Source organism: Macrotis lagotis, chromosome 1, assembly GCF_037893015.1.
Source record: "Macrotis lagotis isolate mMagLag1 chromosome 1, bilby.v1.9.chrom.fasta, whole genome shotgun sequence".
Lineage (NCBI taxonomy): Eukaryota > Metazoa > Chordata > Mammalia > Peramelemorphia > Peramelidae > Macrotis > Macrotis lagotis.
Genome location: NC_133658.1, coordinates 740,800,793 through 740,819,952, shown reverse-complemented (window position 1 = coordinate 740,819,952; position 19,160 = coordinate 740,800,793). Strand labels below are relative to the sequence as shown.

The 19,160-nt window shown below is 34.7% G+C and overlaps 1 protein-coding gene across 3 annotated transcripts in view; it reads right to left on the bottom strand.

Moving 5' to 3' along the window:
• The window catches only part of XPO4 (exportin 4), a 145,101-nt gene that overhangs the window by 23,142 nt on the left and 102,799 nt on the right, over positions 1-19,160 (bottom strand). For all 3 annotated transcript variants that reach the window (XM_074216233.1, XM_074216234.1, XM_074216235.1), the window contains exons 11-15: positions 18,837-18,979; positions 18,224-18,369; positions 16,734-16,911; positions 1,645-1,804; positions 977-1,146 (exon numbers count right to left, since the gene is read on the bottom strand). In XM_074216233.1, the coding sequence (XP_074072334.1) occupies positions 977-1,146; positions 1,645-1,804; positions 16,734-16,911; positions 18,224-18,369; positions 18,837-18,979 (797 nt within the window). The remainder of the gene's footprint in view (positions 1-976; positions 1,147-1,644; positions 1,805-16,733; positions 16,912-18,223; positions 18,370-18,836; positions 18,980-19,160) is intronic.

The window sequence follows — 19,160 nt, the reverse complement described above, 5'->3', positions numbered from 1 at the left end:
TTTTTTAATGATCACTTTTTTAATAAAGAGAATGGCTCTGAGTGCCTGTGTTGGCTACACGTAATTCTTTAAAAGGTTTATCTATTTAAATTTGCCTGGAAATCTTTTATTTACTTATTTGCTTTTAGAGAGACAGCCTACACAAATCTTTCCTTGAAATCTCTTCAAAACTCCAAGGAGACAAAAGTCCAAAGAGTTAAACCCTTAAAAACTTTTGTAGTATAAAATATATAGTAGTAGATGCTGGAGTTAGAAGAACTAGGATCAAATCCAATCTACATTACTAAGAGTTATTTGTACTTGAGCAAAATTATTCAGCTTTTATTGGCTCAGTTTATCTCTAAAATGGGATTGCTAATTACTTGTACTATCTTCCTCATGGTTACTGTGATATAACATGTTAAATGATTAAACAAGTATCTACTATATGTTTTATTATTGTTAAGACAATCACATTTTGTTTAGATCAATTAAAATATTATATAGTAGAAGTATAGCTAAATATACATTTGTACCTCCTTTAAAAGATTTTATTAACTGTGGGTGAGTAATATAATGAGAAGATTATTTATCATTTTATTAGTCAGAACACCTGGATTATGGACCTAGATCTGCCACCAAATAGTTGTGTGATCATGGGGCAAATTAGATAAAATCTCTGGTTGTCAGTTTCTTCAGCAGCAGAATGAAAGTTTTTATGAGATCTTGATCTTATCAAGCTCTAAAATTCTATAAAAGAGCAAAATAATTTTTACTGTTTTAAATGATAAGTGTTTTAGTCAGTCCTCATTTTTACAACCTACTATTAGTTATAATTACATATTTATTTCTGAATCCTTTAATAGAAACTATCACTCAATTTTGACAATTATGTGATTTCTAGGAGTACATATTGAAAAAATGAGGATTATATCTATTTCAGATACAGAAATAATACTAGGAGGGAGAAATTCATCTGAATCAGTTCAATGTTTACCTTTCTCTTCTTTCCACCAATGTAACCAGCAATTGTACAGTATCATTTGCAAGATCCTGTTCACTACTCCATACTGCAAGGTTACTGATGACTTTTTCTAAGAGGTAGCCAACAATCCACTGAGAACCCTCTGTATCTGCTCCAAATGCTGTACTGAATGGCAGACTTATCTTAGGAAAGCCAAAAAAAAAATCCAAACAAACAAAACATAAGCTAAATCAGAAACTAAAAAAAAAAAATTAGCAGATTAAAAAAAGTCAAATTGAAAATCATCGCATTTTGTGTTACCTCAATTTTAGGTGCTCAAATGCCTAATAAAACCCAGAAGAATGCTTCATATACCACCCACTCACATTTCCCCATGAAAACCCACTAACAATTGCTTCTAGACAAGCCTATAACATAAGCATGTACCTATATTGAAGGAACAAACAATAAAATATTCTTACCTCACTTATTGACTGAAATAAATTTAATCAAATTGTATAGGTAAAATAAGGGAAAAGGTTTCCTAATCTATAAGATACTTGAAAGAAATTAGCTTTTTCATCATTGAAATTTTAATGTTTCAATTCTTAGATTTTGAAATGATTCCATGAGAAATTCTTTTTAACAATTATCACCACCAACAACCATCTAGACAAGATTAAATAATTTTGTATTCTGACCTGATCATACAATTTTTCATCCACCAAAAGATACGTTTTTGCCCATCGTTTTAGGAACCAAACAATATCTTTTCCCATTTGTGGACTAAGTAAGTGTGTTAGATTTGCTCTTATTGCTCGAGATTCAACTTCAGAAACCCTCAGTATGGCAGACAATAACCTGTGGGTAAAAAGCAGAGATTATTTCTTCTGTTATGTCTTTTTACTTCACATTGTTTTTAAAGAATACATTTTATTTCCTTTCCTAATACTCTGAATTTTGGACAAGCTGAATCTATAGTCCTTTGTCAAACGTGTATTACTATATATATTTTTCCCTTCACAGAAGTAAAGAGAAAACAAAAACATCAAGATAATAAGTAACTTTATGTGGAATCAAAAGAATTGGGTGTATAAATTTTAATATCTGCAATATTCAAATTTAATGAGCTCTAGAAAGGTTAAAAATGAATCCTTATAAAGTACTTGGAAAAAAAAGTTGTGTTGAATTCATACTCAGTATGGTTATCACCCCAGAAAAATTAGGTAGAACACCGAATTACATTACATTCTCTGAAACCATATAGGAGCTATGACCAAAATTGTAATCTTTTTTTGCCTACAATTTCTGTCATTTCTAAATCAAAAGTTCTATTTACAGATAAACTGGAATGTTAGTGGCATAAATGACTGGATTTTTGCTGAGGAAATTATACCAAAGCCATATTTGTAATTGCTGCAAAATTATCCTAATCTAGGCAATATTCTTCTTTCTGCATGTAAGCTACTCATACTACTCAAATTTCACCAGTTCTGTTGTAAGGTAGAAGTATAAACTTGCTACACCGGAATTAATTTTAATATATAAAGTTTTTTTTTTTAGGTTTTTGCAAGGCAAATGGGGTTAAGTGGCTTGCCCAAGGCCACTCAGCTAGGTAATTATTAAGTGTCTGAGACCAGATTTGAACCCAGGTACTCCTGACTACAGGGTCAGTGCTTTATCCACTGCTCCACCTAGCTGCCCCTCACTGGAATTAATTTTAGCAGGAAATTAGGTAAAAATTCTTTGCTTGATAAGAAATCAAGGCAACATTTAATATCCAACATAGTGTTGTGACATGTCTTGAAAGACAACACTATGATGAACTTTATGATATTACAGATGTTTATGAATGTGAAGCTACCTTCCACACATATAATTCCTGTTCTCTTTTGATTTTGATTTCAGTTATCTTACGTAACCAACAGGATTATCTTTCTTTCACATTCAGTGTTTTATACTTCTATTCTTCAGACAAAAACTATCATTTTTCAATTTAAATTAAATTTTTAAAAAATTTTTATTTTTTTTAAGGCAATGGGATTAAGGGACTTGCCCAAGGTCACACAGCTATGCAATAATTAAGTGTCTGATACCGAATTTGAACTCAGGTCCTCCTGACTCCAGGGCTGCTGCTCTATCTCCTGTGCCACCTAGTCACCCTAGAATTAAATTTTAAATCAATGAAAACTTCATTTTTATAAACTTTTTTATTTTGAAAAAAAAATTAAAAACACAGGTTAAGGTTGTTTTCAACATTCATTTGTTAAGATTTTGAGTTCCATATTTTTCTGTGCCCCTTCCTTCCATCTCCCCTTAGTACTATTATAATACTGAATAATCGGATATAGGCTATCCATGTACTATCAAGTTTTGTCCATACATAATTTACCTGATATGTACCATTCCATTTAGACTACAGGTTTTATTTTTCAGTTTGTGTTTAGACAATGGTTATTATCAGACAAAAATATACACATTTATTCATAAGAAGAATGATTAAAAGAAAAAATCTTGTAGATTTCATATGCAAAATAATAAAAACACATTCCGCCATATTCCTTATGTTACATCCAGACAAGCTTAAGGAACATAAAATAATATGATTACTATTAATAAAATAAAAACAGATAAAGTAATTAACACCCCCTGTTCATCTTTGAAATGGAAACTTGAACCAACATTTTTCTTTCAAAGGCAATGGATTTCCTTATTAGACCTTACTGGTAATCAAAGTAAGAAAAAGCAAAATGCTTTTATAATACTTTCAGGTTTTTAATTTCAATTCAGGTCTTATAATTTCAATTTCATTTTAAGAGAAACCACAGAATGAAATCCTGTTTTTTTTGGGGGGGGGGGTTGCAAGGCAATGGGGGTTAAGTGGCTTGCCCAAGGCCACACAGCTAGATAATTATTAAGTGTCTGAGGCTGGATTTGAACCCAGGTACTCCTGACTCCAGGGCCAGTGCTCTATCCACTGTACCACCTAGCTGCCCCTAGGCAGTCTTTTAAATGAAATAAAAGATGCTATAATATTCTCTGGAAAATAATATATGCTTTCAATTAATAAAGGGTTAAAAAAGTCTTTTTTAATTTTAAAAATTGCGACTAAATTAAATAACTGAAACAATTAACTTATTTTGTAAATTAATTTCCTTAAGGTCCATTTAAAAAAGCTAAAAAAAAATCAAGTTTTTGTATATTATACAGTTTTTTCCTTCTGGTTATACTCGAAAAATGAGAAAGTTTTTAATTAGGGATTATTTCAGATGGGTATACGTATACAACTCTTGAAAAGTACAGATAGTATTTCTCTAGGATATAAAAGAAAAATGTTTAGACTTTATGAAGACAGTATTTTTTATTTTTGGCAAGGCAATGGGGTTAAGTGGCTTGCCCAAAACCACACAACTAGGTAATTATTAAGTGTCTGAGGCTGGATTTGAACTAAGGTACCCCTAACTCTAGGGTTGGTGCTCTCTCCACTGCACCACCTAGCCGCCCCCTGAAGACAGTATTAAGAGCAAAAACATTTCTTTGAAAAGATGAATGATAATGAAAGAGATGACTTAGCCTGGATTTTTCAATACCAAATCATATCAGACTAACATTTGATCCTATTTTCACAGGCTTAATCAATGGGCAAATCAGGGTATTTTTAAATATATTAAATATCAGGTATGTATTATAAATGAATTTTCCAAGCTATCTGAAAAAAAATAGTCCACCATGCCCACCTTGTTGGTAAGGTTAAAGAGGAGGGATGATATAAAGTAAAATTATAGATTTTAAATGGTCTGAACAACAACACCTAAAAGGTGATTATTAATGAAATCAATTTAAACTGAGAAGGAAGCATTTTTAACAACACTAGTCTCCCTCGTAAACATTCATTTAAAATATATTTGGGGGGGGGTGTGTGAATGGTGGCCGCGGCCTGCCGGCAGAGGCCTCTGCGTCCGTCCCACCCCGTCTTCATTCTGCACGGCCACCAGCCTGGGCTGGAAGGAGGACTCAACACTGGGGACTCCATGCAGAGCTGGGTGTCACGATTCTGCCCACCCAGAAAATCTTGCAATGATTGGATTAGACCCCCAGATAGATATTCAAACCTTCAACCAATCAAATTTTACATCCCTGAAAATGAATCTCCTTTGGAATAGCAGCTTAGGAAATTAAGACAAGAAACACAAGAATGGAACCAACAATATTGGGCAAACCAGAATCAGATGTTTAGTAAGGAAAAAGAAGAATTTATTCATTCAAGATTAAAAGCTAGGTCTGGGACTGAAAGATGAAACAGGTAAAAAAATAACGTTAAATGCAGAGGAAATGGCTGATTTTTACAAGGAATTCTTAAGTAAAAATTTTCAGAAGCATTTATACTATAACAGAGACTGGTACAAACGTAATTTTACTATCACCTTGTTCATGGGAAGAGTGGCCTTAGAGAAGATTTGGAGGAAACTTGGATTCAAACAGTTGAAGAACAACTAGAAATATACCTCCATCTGCCTTCACCAACTCCTGTATTGACCATCAGGTTCAGACACTGGTCTGACTGACATCCTATTTACCTCAAACATCAACATATCATATGAAAGAGACTGACAAACTCAATTTATAAGAATGATAAAAAAGTTTTTTTAAAGCAACAAAAAAACTTTCAGAAATTTTTCTGTTTGTAGGTCACTTTTGTCTTCCCTCCCACAATCACCTGAGCAGTTAATGTAATTTTCATGAACTGGAACACATTTTGGAAGAGTATTTCAGGACAAAGGTGTGGCCGAGAGAACACACAGGTCTTAGCTTGCTTTTGCTCCACATGGCTTTTTCTGAGGGAATTAAGTATTATGGTCACATTAATTCCTGAATTGGTAGTTTTGGTGTGCATGTTCCAAGATAAGATTCCGACTCTATAATTCTTTGTGCCATACTTGCCTAAGATATACTTCTCAAATGATGGGGTTCCCTTTTGTTGCGTAATCACTTATAATCTGAGGTAATTAAGCCATCCTAACATTAACTGTCCCCAATGTAGATATAGCCACATGCTGATCAGACATCATATTGGTTGTCAGAGTTTTAGAGAAATATTTTGTACTTATTTTGAAATGGTTATCCTTTGAAACAAAGGTTCGAAGTGTAAGTATACTGTAAGTAAAAAGTTGTGGTTTTAACAATGTACAAAAATGTATGCTTCCAAATGAAATTATTACTGTTTAAATATTTCTGGAATTCTTCTCTAAAGGTTAAAAATATATATATATTTTAGTGACTTGGATAAAGTACAAATGAAATGTTTTATCAAATTTGTTGATGATCAAACTGGATTAGTAACATGTTGAATGACAAATGGGGGAAACTTCTAAACTTTCGACAGGCTAGAAAAATAAGGTGAAATTTAACAGTAATAAGTCTAAACTAATAATTAGACCTAGGTTGAAAGTATAAGAATAGTATGGGAAGCCACAGCTAAAGAAGAATTCCATGCAGCTGCCAGTGTCCATAGTATCCCCTATTTCATAAATTCTGATGTTTTCCTGTTGGTCTCTAAGGTCTCCTGCTTAGTTTTTAAAGCCCTTTACAACTTGATTAAAACCTTTCTTTCCAGCTTCATTGCACATTACTCGCCTTCCTATACTCCATAGGGACTTAGAAAACAAGCAAAATTACCATCGCTTTGCATTAGTTTCTGATAACACACTTAAAGATGGCAGTTCTAGCTTCTTAACACTACCATGTCAAGATCCTTGTTAAAAATGATGAATATGGATCTATATTTAGCATAATTACACATGAAGAGTCTATATTTGATTGCTTTCTTTCAGGGGAAGGATGGATGGAAGAGAGGGAAGGGAGAAAAATTTAAAATTGAAAACTTTGCTAAAAAAAAAAAGATGAATGAAAACTATGCTTGCATTTTGTTGGAAAAAGCAACAAAAAATGTTCAAAATATAAGCCAAGAGGCACTTCCAAGGCAGTTATAACTTGGCTGAGTTCTCTCCAAAACTTCTCCAAACATATTTAAATGAAGTCATAAAAGAATTTCAGGAGCAGCAGAACCCACAACAGCCTGGGAGAAATAATTTTCTAGACAATTTAGAAAGGTTTGTTGCACCTGGTTAAGGGTATAGCATAGTGCAATGCAGACCATGTCAGCATGCCAGGAGTAGTAGGCCTTGGGAGGCCCTGAAGCAGAAGGAACAAGGATTACTTCCAGAGCTTCAGCCCACAGACAGTAAAGGAATGAACAACAGGTCAGAAGGGAAAGGAGTCTCTCTCTGCTAGCACAAAGGCAGGATTCTACTGCTTTGCCCACACTCAGATCTGGGTCACAGTCCCAGATGGCAGTTCCAGTGCAAGGAACAGTAGCCCACACCAGTGTTTCTGCTCATAGTGGAGCAGGAACCCATGGTTACTGTTAAAGGGTGGAAAAAAGAGGGCTTGTGGTTGCTCACAGAAAAGTGCACAGTATAGGAGATTAGTAAACACACCACCTGCCTAGATCATATCACCCTGGAAAAACTGAAAATTTACAGTTCCAAAGAATTACCACTTAAAACAAACGCACAAAACCCCTGAAGCATGGGCTGTGTACTCTCCTCCCTGGAAGCAGACTCCTACTTTAACAATGAGTTAAAAAGTCAAGAAATAGTCTGGGAAAATGAGCAAATGCTTGAAAAAAATTCTGATCATAGAAAGTTACTATGGTGACAAGAAGGATCAATACACACTCAGAAGAAGATAACAAAGTCAAGGTTCTAAAAACAAAAGCCTTCAAGAAAATTATGAATTGGTCTCAGGTCATAGAGGAGTTCAAATAAAAGACACTGAAATCAAGTAAGAAAAGTAGAAGAAAAATTGTAAAGATAAATGAGTAATGCATGAAATCAAGATTCAATGAGTATAAGGAGAAAAAAAAATTAAAGAAAAATAATGTCTTAAAGAGCAGACCAGCCCAAACAGAGGCACAAAAATTCAGTGAAGGAAAAAACTTGTTCAAAAGTTATAATTGGGGATGGCTAGGTGGCGTAGTGGATAAAGCACTGGCCCTGGAGTCAGGAGTACCTGGGTGCAAATCCAGTCTCAAGACACTTAATAATTACCTAGCTGTGTGGCCTTGGGCAAGCCACTTAACCCTGTTTGCCTTGCAAAAACCCTAAAAAAAAGTGATAATTGACCAAATGGAAAAGAAGTGCAAAAACTCAATGAAGGGGGCAGGCTAGGTGGATAGAACACTGGCCCTGGAGTCAGGAGTACCTGAATTCAAATCCGGCTTCAGACACTTAATAATTTCTTAAAAATTAGAATTGTAGAAATGGAAGCTAATGACTTTATATGAAATCATAAAATAAAACGAAATTAAAAGAATAGGGAAAAAATAGAAAAGACTTGTAAAATACCTCACTGGAAAAACAACTAACCTGGAATGCAAGAGATCCAAGAGAAATAAGTTTTAGATAGTCAGACTTTCAGCCAAAATGGTGGAGAGAAACCAGGCACTGTACTAAGGTCTCCTAGCTTTCCCTCAGAATTAACATGACTCAAGTCTCTGAACAGAATTTCCATCGACAAAACCCAGAAAAAAAAGCTGAGAGGAGAACATCTGTCAACAAAGTCTGTCTCAGGGGAGCAGGGATGAGCTAAGGATAGAGGTAGCACCACGGCAGTGGAAGTTTTGGCTTTGTGAGTGGCAGGTGGGAGAGGTCCAGCTCCAGCATGGTGGCTGGACATCAATCCACTCAGCTCTGCTGGTGTGAGCCCTATTTTCAGTGAATTTCCAGTTGAGTTCCTCCCCCTCCCCCAAATCTCCCCAAGCTCAGGCATGGGCAACAGATCTGTCAGTAGAATAAGGAGATTAACTATATAGCCCAAGGGCACAACCTACCTTGTACAAGTAATATCCAGACCTTCCTACTCCTGCCCCCCCCACCTCCCAGGCCTAGGGAGTGGGCCACAAATCAGTCACAATCACTCCAGGTAAAGCTTCTAGCACTCCCTACTGGCCAGTTCACTTGGAGCTACTAAGCCCAGTGAGGAAAGCCTCTAGGGATTTCAACACCAAAAGTCTGTGAACCAGCCCCTTCCCCTAAAACAAGATCCTAGGAAAATGAAAGAAAGCCAGTGGAAAGCAGGGCCCATTGAAAGCTACCTCAAAGATAAAGATGCTAATTCAGAGAGATCTAGAACTTCTGAGGAAAATATGATTTGGCCTCCAGCCCAGAAAGTCTACTTAGAAGAGATCAGGAAGGAGTTTAAAAATCAATTGGAGGGGCGGCCTGGCTGGCGTAGTGGATAAAGCACCGGCCTTGGAGTCAGGAGTACCTGGGTTCAAATCCGGTCTCAGACACTTAATAATTACCTAGCTCTGTGGCCTTGGGCAAGCCACTTAACCCCATTTGCCTTGCAAAACCCTAAAAAACAAAACAAAACAAAACAAAAATCAATTGGAGGGGGCAGCCAGATGGCATGGTAGATAGAGCACTGGCCCTGGAGTCAGGAGGACCTGAGTTCAAATCCGACCTCAGGCACTTGATAATTACCTAGCTTTGTGGCCTTGGGCAAGCCACTTAACCCCATTGCCTTAAATAAAAAAACATAAAAAATATTAAAAATAAAAAAGACAGCAAAAATCAACTGGAAAAATTGGGAAAAGAAATGTAAGAAAATTAAAATTTTGGAAGAGAAAATTAATATTAAGAAACAAGAAAACAAGTCCTTAGAAAATACAATTGGACAAGCAAAAAAGAAAACAATTCTCTCAAAACCACAATTGGACAAATGGGAAACTCCTTCAGCAACAGAAATGACCAGCTGAAAAAGGAGTTGCAAAAGGTAAATGAAGAAAATTCTTCTCTTAAAAAAAAAAAAAAGGAACCCGTGGAAACTTGTGACTTTGTGAGAAAACAAGAATCTGTTAAACAAAACGAAAAAAATCGAAAAATACAAGAAAATGAAAAATACCTTATCACCAAACCCACTGCCCTGGAGAACAGATCCTGAAGAGACAACTTAAGAATCTTTGAGTTTCCTGAAAACACTAAGAATAAAAAAATGCCTGGACTTAATATTTCAGAATTTAGTGAAGGAAAAGTGCCCTTGATGTCATGGAATTAGAGGGGAAAATAGTTATTGAAAGAGTACATCAATTCCCCACTTGAACAGGATCCCAAAATAAAAACACAAAGGAATATTGTAGTCAAATTCCAGAACTATCAGATAAAAGAGAAAATAGTGCAAGTAGTCAAAAAGAAATAATTTGGATACCAAGGAGCCACAGTAAAGATTACACAGGACCAGGCTGCATCAACATTAAGGGATCAAAGGGCCTGGAAAATGATATTCCTTAATAGCAAGGGAGCTTGGAATTCAGCCAAAAATTCACTATCCTGCAAAATTGAGCCTTCTCTTCCAGAGGAAAAGATGGTCATTTAATAAAATAGGTCATTTAATAAAATCCAACTTTTCCTGATTAAAAGACCAAAGTTAAATACGAAATTTGGATTTCAAACAGGAGACTCAAGAGACATATGAAAAGGGAAAAAAAGGGAAAAGAAAAAAACCTGTTATACAATAAGATGAAACAGGCTATACCTCCACCTGGGAGAGACTCTTATAACTCTTGAGAATTATATACTTGACCAGAAGTAATGGACACTCATAACTTATCCATGACTCTGATAAATTTAAAAACACTATCTCCTTAAAAAGGGGTGAATGGTAAAGAGACGGGATGATTGAATGGGGTAAATCACATTAAATGAAGGGGTACAATGGACCTATTGCAATAGAGAAGCATCATGAGATCTGGCTCAAAGAGGGATTAACACAGGAATACTCAGTTAACTTAGTAATTACCTAGCTGTGTGGCCTTGGGCAAGCCACTTTAACCCCATTTGCCTTGCCAAAAACAAAAACAAACAAAAAAAACCCCCCAAAAAACCAAAACCTAAAAAGCTCTTGCACAAACAAAACCACTATAACCAAGATCAAAAGAAATGTAGTAAACTGGAAAACAATTTTTCCAACTGGTATTTCTGACAAAGGACTCAATTCTAAACTATATAGAGAAGTGAGTCAAATTTATAAAAAACAAGCCATTCCCCAATTGACAAATGGTCAAAGGATATGCAGAAGCAATTTACATGAGGAAATCAAAACTATCCACAGCCATATGAAAAACTGTTCTAAATCATTATTGATTAGATTAGTGCAAATTAAAGCATCTCACACCTCTCAGACTGGCCAATATGACCAGAAAGGACAATGATCAAAGTTGGAAGGGATGTGGGAAATCTAGGACATTAATTCATTGTTGGCGGAGCTGTGAACTGATCCAACCTTTCTGGAATTATGCCCAAAGGGCAACAGAAATGTGCATACTCTTTGATCTATCAATATCACTACTGGGTCTACATCCTGAAGAGACTATGAAAAAGGGTAAAAATATCACTTGTCCCTGTTTGTGGTAGCAAAGAATTGGAAATTAAGTGAATGTCCTTCAATTGGGGAATGGCTTAACAAACTGTGGTATATGTACATCATGGAACACTATTGTTCTATTAGAAACTAGAAGGGATGGGAACTCAGGGAAGCATGAAAGGATGTGCATGAATTGATGCTGAGCGAGATGAGCAGAACCAGAAAAACATTGTACCCCTAATACCGACATGGGGATGAAGATCAACCTTGATGGAGTTGCTCATTCCATTAGTGCAACAATTGGGGACAATTTTGGGCTAGCTGCAATGGAGAATACCATCTGTATCCAGAGAAAGAATTGTGGAGTTTGAACAAACACCAGAGACTATTACCTTCAATTTAGGGGGAAAAAAACCACATTATCTTATTATGTAATTTTGCTATCTCTTATACTTTATTTTTTTTCCTTAAGGATATGATTTCTCTCATCACATTCAACTTAGATCAATATATATCAAGGAACAATGTAAAGACTAACAGACTGCCTTCTGTGTGTGTGGGGGGGGTTAGGGGGAGGGAAGCAAGAATAGAGGAAAAATTGTAAAATTCAAAATAAACAAAATGTGCATATCTTTGATCCAAACAATACCACTACTGGGTCTATCTCCTGAAGAGCTCATTAAAAAGGGTAAAAAAAAAATCACCTGAACAAAAATATTCATAGCAGCTCTGTGGTAGCAAAGAACTGGAAATCAAGTGAATGTCCATCAATTGGGGAAATGGATGAACAAATTGTGGTATATGTATATTATGGAACACTATTGTTCTATTAGAAACCAGGAGGGTTGGGATTTCAGAGAAGCCTGGAAAGACTTGCATGAACTGATGCTAAACAAGATGAGTAGAACCAGCAACATCGGGGTGATGATCAACCTTAATGGACTTGCTTATTTCATCAGTGCAATAAACAGGGACAATTTTAGGGTATCTGTATTGGAGAATACCATCTGTATCCAAATAAAGAACTGTGGACTCTGAACAAAGACCAAAGACTTTTACCTTCGATTAAAAAAAAGTTGCCTTATGTACTATGTAATTATGCTCTCTCTTATATTTATTTTTTCCTCAAGGATATGACTTTTCTCTCAACACATTCAATTTTGATCAATGTATAGCATGGAAACAATGTAAAGATTATCAGACTGCCTCCTGTGTGTGTGTGTAGGGGGGGGATGTAGAGAAAGGCAGGTTGGGGGGAAAAGTTGTAAAATTCAAAATATTACCAAAAAAATGGTAAATAGAAACTACTATTATATATAATTGTTAAACAAATTATTTACATTAAAAAAAACTTTTAGACACACAAAGGACTTTTTAAATTATTGGACTACCTGAAAGCCAGGATCAAAAAAAAAATAAAAAGAGCCTAGGTATCACATTGTTCAAGATATTACCAAGGAAAACTGCCCTGATATTCTAGAACCAGAGGGTAATATAGAGATTGAACAAATTCACCAATCACCTCCTGAAAGACGTTCTCAAATGAAAACTTCCCAAGCATATTAGAGCCAAATTCCAGAGTTCCCAGGTCAAGGAGAAAATATTGCAAACAGCCAGGAAAAAAACAATTTAAATAGAGCAGCTAGGTGGTGCAGTGGATAGAGCACCAGCCCTGGCATCAGGAATACTTGAGTTCAAATCCAGCCTCAGGCACTTAATAATTACCTAGCTGTATGATCTTAGGCAAGTCACTTAATTCCACTGCAAAAAAAAAAATAGGGAAATGCTTAAATAAATAAAATGAAAAAATAAAAAAACAATTCAAGTATTATAGAGTCTCAGCCAGGATTACACAAGATTTTACCAGTTTGTAAAATAAAGGATCAAAGGATTTGAAATATAGTATTCTAGAGGGATAAGGAGTTAGCATCAAGATCAACCAAGAATCTCTTACCCAGCCAAACTGAGATATGGGACTTTCAAATATTCTTGATGAAAAGATCAGAGTAAAATAGAAAATCTGATTTTCAAATATAAGACTAAAGAGAAGCATTGAAAAAGATAAACAGGAAAGAATTTTCTCATTATTAAGTGAGTTGGAATGACTATATATACATATACACATACACACAAAACAATTATATCCATACATGCATACATATGGAGAAAGAAGAGAGTATGCACACAGCTGAGAGTTGACTAAGAAGGAATGATGTCTAAAAAATGAAATGAAGAGGTGAGGAAAAAGAAATGCAAAGAGAGAAAAGGAAAAAAGGTAGAAAGGGATAAGTTATCTCACATAAAATAGGGAAGGAAAAGCCTTTAGAAAAGAGGGCAAAATGAGGAGGTGAGGGGAAGTGAATGAACCTTACTCTCATCAAAACTGGCTCTATGAGGGAATAACATACACATTCAAATGGATATAGAAATCTGTCTTACCCTTGAGGAAAGTGGGGGTGGGGATAAGAAGAAAGGAGGGAAGAGGGGAGGGGAGGGGAAGAGAGGGAAATTGATGAAAGAAAGGGCAGATTAGAGGAAGTCATAGTCAGAACATCTGAAGAGGAAAAAGGTGAAAGGACAGAACGAACAGAAATAATTGGAGGGAGGGAAATACAGCAACCAATAGTAACCTTGAAAAAAATTGAAGCACGTTCTTTGATAAGTCTCATTTCTCAAATATAAAGACTGAGTCAAATTTAGAGATATAAAATGCATTCCTCAATTCTTAAATAATCAAAAGCTATCTGTAGTCATATGAAAAAAATCAGTATAAATCAGTATTGATTAGAGAAATGCAAATTTAACAATTCTGAGGTACTATCTCATACCTATTATATTGTCTGAAAGGCAAATGATGAAGGGGATGTGAGAAAACTAAGACATTAATGCATGGCTGTGGAGTTGTGAACTGATTCTACCATTCTGCAGAGTAATTTGGAACTCTGCTCAAGGGAATACCTTTTGACCTAGACACTACTAGGACTGTATCCAAAAAGAAAAAAAAAAACAAAGAAGAAAATGACCTGGATGTATAAAAGTATTTATAGCATCTCTTTTCTCTTGGCAAAGAATTTGAAATTGAGGGGATTTCCATCAACTGGGAAATGAGTGAACAAATTGTGATATATGGTTTTGATTGTGTAGTATGTGATCCTTTTAGTATAAGAAATGATAAACAAGATGCTCTCAGAAAAATCTTACATGAGCTGCTGCAAAGTGAAATGCATTGTGTACAAGGGATTAACAATACAATGATCCATGACAATGTCAAAGAACTTATGATGAAAAATTTCATCCATCTCTAGAAAATGAACTGATGGTGTCTGAATGCATATAGATTTAAAGCAAGCTTTTTAAAAAAACTTTATTTCTTGAGGGTTTTTTTGGGGGGTTTGTTTTTCTATAACATAACTAACATGGAAATATGTTCTATATGACTACACATTTATAACCTATATCAATGGGAGGGTAGGGAAAGAAGAGAGGGAATTTGGACCTCAAAATTTTAAAAATTGAATGGTAAAAATTGTAATTGAGGAAAAAAGAAGCATTAAATAAAAATTTTTTATAATGAAACCCAGATCTCAAATGATCTGTTTTCAACATGAATGAACGTGTGGCTCTGACATTTCCTTCAATCCCCAATGAACTATAAAATGAAATATAGTAAATTAGTAAAATAGAATTGGAAAAAGAGGCTAGACTAAACCAAATATATGAAATACATGGGGTAGCTGACAATTTTGAAAACAGGGACAACTCTATAGGATATTATCCTCATTATCATAACCACTGATATTTTCATTTGATTCCCACAGTTAATTCTGTCAAAGATAAGAGAGATATCACCAAAGAGATATATGATTGGAAAAAGACATGGGTAAGTTTTAACAAAAAGACAGACTAAGGGCAGCTAGATGGAGCAGTGGATAAAGCACTGGCCCTAGAGTCAGGAGGACCTGAGTTCAAATTCAGCCTCAGATACTTATTAATGACCTAACTGTATAACTGTATGACTGTATGACTCACTTAACCCCATTGCCTTGTACCCCCCCAAAAAAAGATTAAGTGCTATACTGTTATTTTTTAAATGTAAAAATCTCTACAGCATAGACTCTAGCATGGAGAACATGGAGACAAGACTAGAAGTCTAGATAAGTTGCTTTCTGCACAAATGAAAAGCTATCTATAAAGAAATCTTATTTAAGTACTTATCTGCATTCTCACAAATCAGAATTTAACATGAGGAAGGAAAAAAGAATGTGTGGGAACTTGAAATCATATCACATAAAAATCAGTTTAAGAAACTAGGAATATTTAGCTTAAATACTGTAGTATAGACATTGGAAAGAGATATGACAGCTATCTTTAAGAATTTAATGAGCTGACAAGAAATTTTACAATTGTTTCATTGGCTTTGAAGAAAGTACTGACAGTTAATAAATGCAAGTTAAATTGAGATGAGTATTTATAGAGAAAACTTTTTAACTATATGTTGTTCAGTCATTTTCAGTTTTTATCTGATTCTTTATGACCTAATTTGGGATTTTCCTAGCAGAAATACTGAGTGGTTTGCTATTTCCTTCTCCAGCTCATTTTACAGGTGAGGAAACTGAAACAAACAGGGTGAATTGAGTATCCTAGGGTCACATAGCTAGTAAATGTTTAAAGTTAGATCTGACCTCAAAGAGATGAGCCTTCCTAACTCCAGGTCCGGCACTATATCCACTGTGCCATACAGCTGCCCCTAATAATAGGAACTTCCCAGAAGTTTAACATGTTCCATAGATAATACTAACATATTATCAGAAATCTTATATCTTAAAATAGCTCCTGGAAGATCACTTTTCAGGAATCTCTCTCTCCCTCCCTCCCTCTCTCTCTCTCTCTCTCTCTCTCTCTCTCTCTCTCTCTCTCTCTCTCTCTCTCTCTCACACACACACACACACACACACACACACGGTATGTGATAATTAGATGATCCTCTGAGATTCTCATGAAATACTATCTACATTCTAGCCTTAATTTAAAGTTATTATTTATTGCCTAAAATTTCATTTCTCCACTTAGGTTCTTTTTTGGTTTTGCACTAAATAATATCTCCCCTAAAGGTTCTATAATCAGTTCTATTTTAAGTTTAGTAATTTCATAACTCTTAGTCCCTTTTTTCTTTTCTGCAACTAGTATCTATTACCTAAATATGCATAATACCAATCACTTTTTATATTCCTAAAGCCTTCGCAAATCTTCACATTTTTTCCTACATCATTAAAATATAAAAAAGCACTCATAGTCACTTTTTGGACAACTTATTGCTCATAATAGTGTTTAAATTATAAGAATGTAGCTACATATTTAGTATTACCTAATTACAGAATCTGTTCTGTTGCACCCTGGGATGGAAGAAGCCTTCTCTCCTGGAGATCCCAAGATCTGAAGTGTTGTATTAATGTCAACTTCAGTTGATTGCTTAATGGAATATTCCATTACTTCTGGAGGTATTAACGGAGTCTCTCCCTGAGTATCATCAGCTAAGAGGTAGCCTTCAGTTTCAAAAAATGAGGAAAAAGGTGAATGCACAGTTCTTAGCCATCAAAATTTACTTTTTAGAACCTGCCTTTTCACTGACATTTTTTGATAGAACAATGAAATTTGGTGTGAATTAACATTTTTACTTGAAGTCTTTGTAACATATAAAAAATTGATGCCAATGTAAAACATATTAAAACAGTTGGCTCGGAAAAGACGTTAGTCTCTTCCCTTTGAATATTTTACAATTTTCTGAATAGAGTCAAGATTAAAAATATCCCCTGAAGAAAAATAAAGCACTTCACTAACATATTAAAGACATTATGTAATTACATGATTACTCATATTAATATTTAGATCTTTAATATGAAAAGGCAGTCTATTACTAGGTCAAGCATAATGAGTCAATTATGTGTGACATCATTAATATGCTATCTCCACCAATGTAAAATGCAATGCTTCTATGACTTTAGATAATTCTCATAATGGTACTTGAAATCTAGGAGTTGTATACTTGCCAATGATCACAGAACATGTTGTACCCCACCACTTCCCCCTACTACCACCCTTTTAAAGACTGTGAGTTGCTTGAGGGTAGGGTCTATTTTTGCTTTTCTTTGTATCCCTAAAACTTAGCAGAATGCCTGGTACATGATAGGATTTAATAAATTTTAGTTGGTTTGATTTGACAGACTAACAAGTATTATTGAAAGAATTTGAACCCAGGGCTTCTTGACTCTATGTCCAACTCCATTCACTATTTCACACTGACTAAGCAGTTTCCTCACCTATAAAATGGGAGCAATAATACATAGAGTGATCACCTCAGTTGCTATTCAAATGAGACAAACTAGGTATATTGCTTTGCAAACTATTTTTTACTACCGACAAAGACAATATTTTGCAGAATATTTGTCACTATTTCTTTTCAAAAGTAATTATTTCATGTCATTTAGAAAAGAGAAAAAAATTTAAACCTAAACAAAGTCTTAAGAGGCTATTTAATTATAGAAATAATATATTATAAAAAAGTAAATGGATCTAAAATAGTTAACAATTAGACTTCTTAATCAAAATAACTGTAAGGAAGCCGTGAAATTATTATCTCAATTTTACAGATGAGGAAACTGAGGTTTTTATGGGCTAAGTACTTTACCCAAGTACTGCTAGTATTTGATAAAACAACTTAGGTCTCAGCTTTAAGCGCTCTAATATAGCACATAATACACTATACATACTAATGCATTTTGATTTAATAACTTTCTAAAGTTGCTATCCATCCTGAAACTAAGCAGTTGGCAATTTTAAAAAGAATCCTCACCCTACCTGTAACTAAAATAAGCCAGTGAATATCTTCATATAGATCATCAAGCACTTTGTTGTCAATGGCACCTGAACCAGGTGAGGCAAGTAGCTGTTGCTGATGTCTCTGTAACTGACCATGAAGCCTTGTCACTCTATCTTCTAATAAACTGAAAATAATGAATAACATTAGAAAATTCAGTTAAGGATTTATAACAATAAAATCTCAATTAATTATTAATTGAATTGATTATAATAAATGTTTATAACATTATAAATTTAATTTTTACCATATGATAATTTTGCTTTATTACATGTAACATAGCATTAACTAATATTTTTACATAGACTCATAGTTCACAATGGACATTTGAAAATATTCCAAATGTTTATTTATATGGGTCAAATCATTCTCGTACCATGTTTTCCACACTCTTTCTGCCATCTATCCTGTAGTGCCTGTGCTCCAAATGTATGTGCCAAGGTATGCAACCATGAATATGTTTCTGTCCATTTGTTCCAGTGAGCTGGAATACGGGGTAGGGGTGTTTAAAAGTCTTTAAACACTTTAAGTACTCTCCAGGGCATTGTGAACATAGAACATTTTCTCCATGGGGTTTCTTTGGACTGTTTGTACCTTGTAAGAAGAGGTATACAGTGTTCTGCAGCAATTCTTCCTAGCATTCCTACACTGGCCAATTGGTCGGAAAACTGGTCTCGGTCATCTTCCTGAAGTTCACTTATTTCTTCTTCCTCACGTGAGGCTACACCATTGGCAGTCTATTACAGACAATTAAAAGAAACGAAGAATTGTACCATGAGAGAGACAAATAAATTACAAAATCAATAAGAAACAATATTCATTGCAGTATATAATTTCCAAAATTAAAGGAATTGCTTAGGATCCAATGAGATCATATTCTTAACTTAGTTGCTGGAGTAACTCTAACCATATTAAAGT